General features: G+C 54.3%; 1 protein-coding gene across 2 annotated transcripts in view; it reads right to left on the bottom strand.

Annotated features, from left to right (window-relative positions):
- RNF40 (ring finger protein 40) overlaps nt 1–8406 on the bottom strand; it is a 57358-nt gene extending 48952 nt beyond the window's left edge. For both annotated transcript variants that reach the window (XM_063430950.1, XM_063430949.1), the window contains exons 1-4: nt 8347–8406; nt 6819–7002; nt 6425–6592; nt 3355–3511 (exon numbers count right to left, since the gene is read on the bottom strand). In XM_063430950.1, coding sequence (XP_063287020.1) covers nt 3355–3511; nt 6425–6592; nt 6819–6950 — 457 coding nt within the window. In that variant the 5' untranslated portion in view covers nt 6951–7002; nt 8347–8406. The remainder of the gene's footprint in view (nt 1–3354; nt 3512–6424; nt 6593–6818; nt 7003–8346) is intronic.
- Nucleotides 8407–11272: the final 2866 nt, after the last annotated feature.

The raw sequence follows: 11272 nt of genomic DNA on the forward strand, positions 1-11272 counted from the left end.
GAGGACATGTCTGTGGTCACTGCCAGAGTAAGGGTAACGGAAGAGACCGTCTCCTCCATTTCCCAACACCAGGAGAGTAACACGGAGCAGATCAGTCAACTTCAGGCTGCACATAAAGCCATCTAAGTGCAAATAGATTCTCTGGAAGATACTGGATGACGCACAAACCTCAAAGTTAGAGGTATCGTGGAAAGAGTCGACATTCAAGAACTGCACATTTCCTATGATGCTTATTAGCTTCTATACTACCTCAACGCTCGACTAAAAGCATACAAATAGATGGCTGCTTCAGACTGGCCAAATCTGCCAGAGCTTTGGCTGGGGCTTCTCGAAATGTGCTGGTGCGCTTCCTCGTGCTCCGAGAGAGGATGGCGGTCCAATAAGCTGTGAAGAACAAGATGGCCTACCACTTTGAGGAGATGCAGTTCCACTTTCTAGAGGATTTATCCCGCTCCACTTTGACCTGAAGAAGATCCCCACAGCGAGTCACGCAGTCCCTGAGATCGGCAGGAGTAGCCTACAGGCGGAGCCCCTCATACACCCAGATAGCTACCACGGATAGCCGCAACTATCACATTTCATCTGCAGCCGACACAGCAGCTTTTCTCCAGAAATTGGGCATTACCCAACCTGCAAAACACCAGAGATGGGCAGACATGCTCCTGGGACATTTCCCAGATTATTCCGCGATCTGGCGCTGACACCGGCTAATGCCAGAAAGAACTTGTGGTGGCGAGTTTCATGCAGAAATGAGACTCAGCATGCTCAAATGCTTCTGGTTATTGTTTATCTTTCGTTTCAGTTTCTACCTAATGATTCATAGTTAAGAGTTCATTTACTTAACCTTAACATTGCTGTGAGCGTACATTAAGTGCTTACCCCCCCAGAGCTCAGGGGTTATTGAGCGGCATATCACTGTCTGTCAACTTACGCATGAAGCCAAGTACAGGTAACCCTTATTATTACTTTCACTTAGAAATCCATCTTGATTTGATCTCTTGAAAGTCCCCTAGTATTGTCCCGGTGGTGACTACTAGTGGCAAAATTACTCACACCGACCCTAAACCCCTCCCTGTTACACCCATTACTATCTTATCAATCTGTGTACATCGGAGATACTTACCATGATAACTGTGGCGGACTGCCGTCACTAAATACCATGCCCACTGCTTATTCGTGTGTTTTTTCTTTGTATACGGTGTTTTCCCCTTGTATCTGTATGTATATTGTGTGTTCGGGAGAGCTAATACAAACGGAACCTGTTCGTCTCCCGAACAGGGACCACCCTGATTTCCCATTTAGAACTCTCATTAGAACATTCTGAAACCACCAGGGAAATCATTAACGAATGTTCCCCTGGGTGGAAGCCGGTTCGTATTGCTGAACGCCAACCAGGGGGAGCATTCTAACGGAGCTATAGTCACGGTCCTCCCACCCGGGAGCTATGAGGCCAGGCTCGTAGCTGCCCAGAGAACGCTCTCCCCGGGGCTGCCTAAGTGGAGGTAACTACCGGAGATCACCTGGGGCTGTGAGTTGGCTTCACAGCCACAGAGGTCCCGCTAGCCACCTGGAAGCTCCCATTCCAACTGGGTTTGCGCCATTCTCCGGATGGGTGTCACTAGTGAGCACTGATTGGTCGCTGCAGGACGCAGGCAAGCAATCAATTGGGTGGCGAAACCCCTCGAACGCCAATTAGTGGACATGGGTTTCGCGCCTTTAAACGGATTGGCTGTTGCTTGGTTTGGGCGCAAAGTTTGAATTCACCAGACCAAACCAATCGACGCTGTGGAACTGATATCGGGGATGTACAGAGCCTTGAGCCCCAGACTTTATGCAATGGTTTCTCGGGCTCTGTACATCTGATAGCCCCGCTATTTGCAGGGTTACTAGCTGGGACCTGGGGCTATCCAGCGATGTATGTTTCATGTGTGTACACCATTCCCTTCCCGGGGTGCGGAGCTCCTAAGTGTTCCCCCATATTTGTAATGTGTTTTACTGTTTGCAATATGTTTTAATGTATGGAACGGTGTCCTGTTGGTATCTCCCAGAGTGGGAGATGGTTATCTGTAATAGACATGTGCAATTCGTTTCTTTTTGAAGTTCCAAATTTTGGAATGCTGAACGGAACTAACCCTAACCCTACCCGAAGTCCCGAATTTCAGAATGCTGAGCCGAACCGGATATTTTTCCCATGCACATCCCTAATCTGTAACCCACCCCCCTTCCCCTGCCTGGGACAAAGGATTGTGTTGAACTGAATAGAGACCCCATGCGGGTGTCTGTGCTTAAAAGCTGTGTGTACCAATAAAGGATTGTCAGTGTTTTTACCTCCAGAACTGTTTGGCGTCCAGTTACTGGGGAGATGATGGATGCCTGCTTGCTGTAAGGGTTCCTGAACGGCTGAAGAAAGGGAAGTAGCGGAGGTATCCAGTCAGGTTACCAGGTGGTCCGCTACGATAACCTTCACAACAGCTGATATAGAGGATTAATTCACATGTCTGTAAGCGTGTAGATAGTACTCACCCCGGGTATCCAGATTGATGGGCGAAGCTAGAGTACGGGGTAGTACCAGATTCGACCATGAAAGCTTAGTAAGGTACTTGGCCCCTGGCTGTTTTTATTACTTATATTGCTTTTATTATGTTCCTTGCTACCAGAAAGAGGCAGGCACGCTAAGGGGTAGTGCAATCCTGTCTCCGTTGATACGGTGTTGTTCGGATGCATGATAACCACATACTTCTATTCGTTTCTGTATCCTATACTTGATTGCCATAATAAAAGAAAGAATGAAAAAAAAAAAAAAAAAAAAAACATACTGCAGAGTCAAATCTGAATACAGATATAGGTCTACCATTGTCTTACTTCTCATGGCTTCTCTCTTCTGTCACAACATAAAAAGAAGGTGACTTTGTTCAAATGTGATGTGAAAAAGCCAATACCCGGACACAGGAGATCCATTGATTTCCCCATTTCATCAGGGAATTACGTCAACAGCTTTGCAGTTTAGGCAAACAATAATGATAATAATTAGCAGTAAAAGACAGACCGCCTATACTAAAAAAGGAAAGACGTTACTTACGTGATCCCACAATCCTGCTTCCCTAGGCCAAGTATGAATAGCAGAGGGAGCTATGGTGCCATACAGCAGTTTCATCCCAGCCAGTTGGGCTTCTCCTCTGTTATTTACAGATGGCTTAGGGACCCACTTAAGCAGCTGTCGTTCCAGGCAGACATTGGTGGTACGTTCACACAGCTTCTTTTTAGTCTCCATTAGATCCAGAGCAGCCTTCCTATTTACTAAGAGCTTGGCTTGCAGCTCACCTAACTACTCATCACTTATACAAATATAATCACCTTTACTTTCACTCTCTGCCAGCGGCTGCAGATCCTCCATTCCATGCGCTGTCTCTGGACGACTCTCCTTCTGCTCAGGGGGCTCAACCTGAGGGCCGCTCTGAGTGGGGGGCTCAGTATCATAGCGCTTCAACAGCTGCTGGACATTCTCCTCTAGCTGTTAAAGATCGAGAGTGTGGGGAAAGAATGAGCAATCTGTAACAAGGAATGTTAGGAAACACTGGAGACACTGGAGACACACCAAGTCAAATGGGAGGGGAAACAGGAAAGACATCAGGGAAAAGAGGAGGGGAAACAGGAAAGACATCAGGGAAAAGAGGAGGGGAAACAGGAAATACATCAGGGAAAAGAGGAGGGGAAACAGGAAAGACATCAGGGAAAAGAGGAGGGGAAACAGGAAAGACATCAGGGAAAAGAGGAGGGGAAACAGGAAAGACATCAGGGAAAAGAGGAGGGGAAACGGGAAATACATCAGGGAAAAGAGGAGGGGAAACGGGAAATACATCAGGGAAAAGAGGAGGGGAAACGGGAAAGACATCAGGGAAAAGAGGAGGGGAAACGGGAAATACATCAGGGAAAAGAGGAGGGGAAACGGGAAATACATCAGGGAAAAGAGGAGGGGAAACGGGAAATACATCAGGGAAAAGAGGAGGGGAAACAGGAAATACATCAGGGAAAAGAGGAGGGGAAACAGGAAATACATCAGGGAAAAGAGGAGGGGAAACAGGAAATACATCAGGGAAAAGAGGAGGGGAAACAGGAAATACATCAGGGAAAAGAGGAGGGGAAACAGGAAATACATCAGGGAAAAGAGGAGGGGAAACAGGAAATACATAAGGGAAAAAAGAGGAGGGGAAACAGGAAATGCATCAGGGAAAAGAGGAGGGGAAACAGGAAATACATCAGGGAAAAGAGGAGGGGAAACAGGAAATACATCAGGGAAAAGAGGAGGGGAAACAGGAAATACATCAGGGAAAAGAGGAGGGGAAACAGGAAATACATCAGGGAAAAGAGGAGGGGAAACAGGAAATACATCAGGGAAAAGAGGAGGGGAAACAGGAAATACATCAGGGAAAAGAGGAGGGGAAACAGGAAATACATCAGGGAAAAGAGGAGGGGAAACAGGAAATACATCAGGGAAAAGAGGAGGGGGAACAGGAAATACATCAGGGAAAAGAGGAGGGGAAACAGGAAATACATAAGGGAAAAGAGGAGGGGAAACAGGAAATACATAAGGGAAAAGAGGAGGGGAAACAGGAAATGCATCAGGGAAAAGAGATGGGGAAACAGGAAATGCATCAGGGAAAAGAGGAGGGGAAACAGGAAATACATCAGGGAAAAGAGGAGGGGAAACAGGAAATGCATCAGGGAAAAGAGATGGGGAAACAGGAAATGCATCAGGGAAAAGAGGAGGGGAAACAGGAAATGCATCAGGGAAAAGAGATGGGGAAACAGGAAATGCATCAGGGAAAAGAGGAGGGGAAACAGGAAATACATCAGGGAAAAGAGGAGGGGAAACAGGAAATACATCAGGGAAAAGAGGAGGGGAAACAGGAAATACATCAGGGAAAAGAGGAGGGGAAACAGGAAATACATCAGGGAAAAGAGGAGGGGAAACAGGAAATACATCAGGGAAAAGAGGAGGGGAAACAGGAAATACATCAGGGAAAAGAGGAGGGGGAACAGGAAATACATCAGGGAAAAGAGGAGGGGAAACAGGAAATACATCAGGGAAAAGAGGAGGGGAAACAGGAAATACATCAGGGAAAAGAGGAGGGGAAACAGGAAATACATCAGGGAAAAGAGGAGGGGAAACAGGAAATACATCAGGGAAAAGAGGAGGGGAAACAGGAAATACGTCAGGGAAAAGAGGAGGGGAAACAGGAAATATGTCAGGGAAAAGAGGAGGGGAAACAGGAAATGCATCAGGGAAAAGAGGAGGGGAAACAGGAAATGCATCAGGGAAAAGAGGAGGGGAAACAGGAAATACATCAGGGAAAAGAGATGGGGAAACAGGAAATACATCAGGGAAAAGAGGAGGGGAAACAGGAAATACATCAGGGAAAAGAGGAGGGGAAACAGGAAATACATCAGGGAAAAGAGGAGGGGAAACAGGAAATACATCAGGGAAAAGAGGAGGGGGAACAGGAAATACATCAGGGAAAAGAGGAGGGGAAACAGGAAATACATCAGGGAAAAGAGGAGGGGAAACAGGAAATATATCAGGGAAAAGAGGAGGGGAAACAGGAAATGCATCAGGGAAAAGAGGCGGGGAAACAGGAAATACATCAGGGAAAAGAGGAGGGGAAACCAGGAAACACCAGGAGGGAGAGGAGGGGAAACGCATCAGGAGGGAGAGGAGGGGAAACGCATCAGGAGGGAGAGGAGGGGAAACGCATCAGGAGGGAGAGGAGGGGAAACACATCAGGAGAGAGAGGAGGGGAAACGCATCAGGAGGGAGAGGAGGGGAAACACATCAGGAGAGAGAGGAGGGGAAACACATCAGGAGAGAGAGGAGGGGAAACGCATCAGGAGGGAGAGGAGGGGAAACACATCAGGAGGGAGAGGAGGGGAAACGCATCAGGAGGGAGAGGAGGGGAAACGCATCAGGAGGGAGAGGAGGGGAAACACATCAGGAGGGAGAGGAGGGGAACACATCAGGAGGGAGAGGAGGGGAACACATCAGGAGGGAGAGGAGGGGAACACATCAGGAGGGAGAGGAGGGGAACACATCAGGAGGGAGAGGAGGGGAACACATCAGGAGGGAGAGGAGGGGAAACGCATCAGGAGGGAGAGGAGGGGAAACGCATCAGGAGGGAGAGGAGGGGAAACGCATCAGGAGGGAGAGGAGGGGAAACGCATCAGGAGGGAGAGGAGGGGAAACGCATCAGGATGGAGAGGAGGGGAAACACATCAGGAGGGAGAGGAGGGGAAACACATCAGGAGAGAGAGGAGGGGAAACATCAGGAGGGAGAGGAGGGGAAACACATCAGGAGAGAGAGGAGGGGAAACAAGTAAACATCGAAAAACATGGATATTTTTAGCACACAGAGCAACACTTCCATCTCACCCTACTCCAGTAACGGTTCACTATTAGCAGTGTGGCATCATCCGTGGCTTGTCTTTTCTCCAACTTCTCAATCTTTTCACGAAGTTCATCCTCAAACCCCTGGCGCTGCTCAAGACGTTCTGACAGCTTCTTGTTCTTAAACTGCAAGACCTTCATATCCATCTCCTCCTGTAAAGGTTAGTGAGCAGATAAACATAGCGCTAGCAAGGATTCCCCATTCCTCCTGTGTCATCAATGGTGCTAACTGCACCCCCGCCCCAAGACTTGGAATCAGACATTCCAGCAAACAATGGGCTCCAAAGGAGGAATCCCAAGATCCTGAACAGCTGCAAATAGGACGGGAAATCTCAGGAAGGAATATTGGAGAAGTGGGAATGTGGCTGTGGATACTAACCGTGGAGGAAATGCCGCCCAGACGGATGGGCTCAATAAGTGTAGTTGGTGTCTTTTCATCACGATTTGGTTTTTTCTCTGAAGGGCCAGAGCTGTTATCTCCGGAGGCTCTCTTACTGCCGGCCCCCGACATGGTGCCTCTGTGATCCCCTCAGTTACAAAACGACTATGAAAAAGCTTCACGCCTGCAGATAGGAGAATGTCAGTTACACAATGAGACATAAAGGGAAGAATTAACTTATGGTCTTGGATAGGATCACTGCAAAGCCCATGGCTCCATTTAAAGGGACACTATAGTCACCAGAACAACTTCAGCTTAATGAGGTTGTTCAGGTAAGAACTATAGCTCCCTGCAGCCTCTCATGTAACACTGTATGTTCAGAGAAAGCTAGGAACAGCTCCACTTGCAGTCACTCAGAGTGAACCAGAGGGACTTCGGAGTTGATGGAGACATAATATGCCTCCATCCACTCAGATCTGCTGTCAGCAGAGCACAGGGCAGCATTGTGCACAGGATTCCCCCCCCCAAGTCTCTCTCTCTAGGATCCCCCCCCCAGTCTCTCTCTCTAGGATTCCCCCCCCCCCCAGTCTCTCTCTCTAGGATTCCCCCCCCCAGTCTCTCTCTCTAGGATTCCCTCCCCCCCAGTCTCTCTCTCTAGGATTCCCTCCCCCCCAGTCTCTCTCTCTAGGATTCCCTCCCCCCCAGTCTCTCTCTCTAGGATTCCCTCCACCCCAGTCTCTCTCTCTAGGATTCCCTCCCCCCAGTCTCTCTCTCTAGGATTCCCTCCCCCCAGTCTCTCTCTCTAGGATTCCCCCCCCCAGTCTCTCTCTCTAGGGATCCCTCCCCCCCAGTCTCTCCTCTCTAGGATTCCCTCCCCCCAGTCTCTCTATCTAGGATTCCCTCCCCCCCAGTCTCTCTCTCTAGGATTCCCTCCCCCCAGTCTCTCTCTCTAGGATTCCCTCCCCCCAGTCTCTCTCTCTAGGATTCCCTCCCCCCAGTCTCTCTCTCTAGGATTCCCTCCCCCCAGTCTCTCTCTCTAGGATTCCCTCCCCCCCAGTCTCTCTCTCTAGGATTCCCTCCCCCCAGTCTCTCTCTCTAGGATTCCCCCCCCCAGTCTCTCTATCTAGGATTCCCTCCCCCCCCCAGTCTCTCTCTCTAGGATTCCCTCCCCCCAGTCTCTCTCTCTAGGATTTCCTCCCCCCCAGTCTCTCTCTCTAGGATTCCCTCCCCCCCAGTCTCTCTCTCTAGGATTCCCTCCCCCCAGTCTCTCTCTCTAGGATTTCCTCCCCCCCAGTCTCTCTCTCTAGGATTCCCTCCCCCCCAGTCTCTCTCTCTAGGATTCCCTCCCCCCAGTCTCTCTCTCTCTCTGATTCCCCCCCAGTCTCTCTCTCTCTCTGATTCCCCCCCCCCCCAGTCTCTCTCTCTGATTCCCCCCCAGTCTCTCTCTCTCTCTCTCTCTCTCTCTCTCTGATTCCCCCCCAGTCTCTCCCCCCCGGGGTAATAAAGGAGCTGTTCTCCCCCCTCTTACCCCAGCCGCCATCTTGCTCCCAGGATTCCCGGATGTTCCCCGGTACTCACTACGCATGCGCGCCCCCTCTCTGCGTCACTTCCGGTCCGGATTGAAGCTGCCACCGGTAACCGAGGGGGGGGGGGGGCGATCTGTCCAGGTCCGGCCCGCTGTGTCCGCGAGGTGATTGGTCAGTCATTTACATGGAGAGCGCTGTTACCATGACAACCGGCTGTCAGCATTAAGGGGCGGGGCCTTCTGCGGGCGGTTACTATGGCAACTGACAACCTCAGCAGGAACCGAGACATGGACCCTCCGAGTGAGGTGGGGGGGGGGGGGGGGAGTCAGTGTGTGAGGTATGAGGGGACGGGGGGGGGGTCAGTGTGTGAGGTATGAGGGGACGGGGGGGGTCAGTGTGTGAGGTATGAGGGGACGGGGGGGGGTCAGTGTGTGAGGTATGAGGGGACGGGGGGGGGGGTCAGTGTGTGAGGTATGAGGGGACGGGGGGGGGGTCAGTGTGTGAGGTATGAGGGGACGGGGGGGGGTCAGTGTGTGAGGTATGAGGGGACGGGGGGGTCAGTGTGTGAGGTATGAGGGGACGGGGGGGGGGTCAGTGTGTGAGGTATGAGGGGACGGGGGGGGGGGGGGGGTCAGTGTGTGAGGTATGAGGGGCCGGGGGGGGGGGTCAGTGTGTGAGGTATGAGGGGACGGGGGGGGGGGGTCAGTGTGTGAGGTATGAGGGGACGGGGGGGGGGGTCAGTGTGTGAGGTATGAGGGGACGGGGGGGGGGGGTCAGTGTGTGAGGTATGAGGGGACGGGGGGGGTCAGTGTGTGAGGTTATGAGGGGACGGGGGGGGGGTCAGTGTGTGAGGTATGAGGGGACGGGGGGGGGGGTCAGTGTGTGAGGTATGAGGGGACGGGGGGGGGGTCAGTGTGTGAGGTATGAGGGGACGGGGGGGGTCAGTGTGTGAGGTATGAGGGGACGGGGGGGGGGGTCAGTGTGTGAGGTATGAGGGGACGGGGGGGGGGGGGTCAGTGTGTGAGGTATGAGGGACGGGGGGGGGGGGGGGGGTCAGTGTGTGAGTATGAGGGGCCGGGGGGGGGGGGGTTAGTGTGTGAGGTATGAGGGGACGGGGGGGGGGGGTCAGTGTGTGAGGTATGAGGGGCCGGGGGGGGGTCAGTGTGTGAGGTATGAGGGGACGGGGGGGGGTCAGTGTGTGAGGTATGAGGGGACGGGGGGGTCAGTGTGTGAGGTATGAGGGGACGGGGACGGGGTCAGTGTGTGAGGTATGAGGGGACGGGGGGGGGTCAGTGTGTGAGGTATGAGGGGACGGGGGGGGTCAGTGTGTGAGGTATGAGGGGACGGGGGGGGGGGTCAGTGTGTGAGGTATGAGGGGACGGGGGGGGGTCAGTGTGTGAGGTATGAGGGGCCGGGGGTCAGTGTGTGAGGTATGAGGGGCGGGGGGGGTCAGTGTGTGAGGTATGAGGGGCCGGGGGGGTCAGTGTGTGAGGTATGAGGGGCCGGGGGGGTCAGTGTGTGAGGTATGAGGGGCCGGGGGGGGTCAGTGTGTGAGGTATGAGGGCCGGGGGGGCAGTGTGTGAGGTATGAGGGGCCGGGGGGGGGCAGTGTGTGAGGTATGAGGGGCCGGGGGGGGGGGGCAGTGTGTGAGGTATGAGGGGCCGGGGGGGGGGCAGTGTGTGAGATATGAGGGGCCGGGGGGGGGGGGTCAGTGTGTGAGGTATGAGGGGCCGGGAGGGGGGTCAGTGTGTGAGGCATGAGGGGCCGGGGGGGTCAGTGTGTGAGGCATGAGGGGCCGGGGGGGGCCGCCAGTGTGTGAGGTATGAGGGGCCGGGGGGGGGCAGTGTGTGAGGTATGAGGGGCCGGGGGGGGGTCAGTGTGTGAGGTATGAGGGGCCGGGGGGGGGTCAGTGTGTGAGGTATGAGGGGCCGGGGGGGGTTGGTATGAGGGCGTGCAGTGTGTGAGGTATGAGGGCCGGGGGAGTCAGTGTGTGAGGTATGAGGGGCCGGGGGGGGGGTCAGTGTGTGAGGTATGAGGGGCCGGGGGGGGGTCAGTGTGTGGAGGTATGAGGCCGGGGGTGGGGGGTCAGTGTGTGAGGTATGAGGGGCCGGGGTGGGGGTCAGTGTGTGAGGTATGAGGGGCCGGGGGGGGGGGTCAGTGTGTGAGGTATGAGGGGCCGGGGGGGGGGGTCAGTGTGTGAGGTATGAGGGGCCGGGGGGGGGTCAGTGTGTGAGGTATGAGGGGCCGGGGGGGGGGTCAGTGTGTGAGGTATGAGGGGCCGGGGGGGGGGTCAGTGTGTGAGGTATGAGGGGCCGGGGGGGGGTCAGTGTGTGAGGTATGAGGGGCCGGGGGGGGGGGTCAGTGTGTGAGGTATGAGGGGCCGGGGGGGGGTCAGTGTGTGAGGTATGAGGGGACGGGGGGGGGGTCAGTGTGTGAGGTATGAGGGGCCGGGGGGGGGTCAGTGTGTGAGGTATGAGGGGACGGGGGGGGTCAGTGTGTGAGGTATGAGGGGCCGGGGGGGGGTCAGTTGTGTGAGGTATGAGGGGCCGGGGGGGAGTCAGTGTGTGAGGTGATGAGGGGCCGGGGGGGTCAGTGTGTGGGTATGAGGGGCCGGGGGGGGGGGGTCAGTGTGTGAGGTATGAGGGGCCGGGGGGAGTCAGTGTGTGAGGTATGAGGGGCCGGGGGTCAGTGTGTGAGGTATGAGGGGCCGGGGGTCAGTGTGTGAGGTATGAGGGGCCGGGGGGAGTCAGTGTCGTGAGGTATGAGGGGGCCGGGGGGGGGACAGTGTGTGAGGTATGAGGGGCCGGGGGGGGGGGTCAGTGTGTGAGGTATGAGGGGCCGGGGGGGGTCAGTGTGTGAGGTATGAGGGGCCGGGGGGGGGGTCAGTGTGTGAGGTATGAGGGGAGGGGGGGGGTCAGTGTGTGAGGT

Source organism: Pelobates fuscus, chromosome 8 (genome assembly GCF_036172605.1).
Source record: "Pelobates fuscus isolate aPelFus1 chromosome 8, aPelFus1.pri, whole genome shotgun sequence".
NCBI lineage: Eukaryota > Metazoa > Chordata > Amphibia > Anura > Pelobatidae > Pelobates > Pelobates fuscus.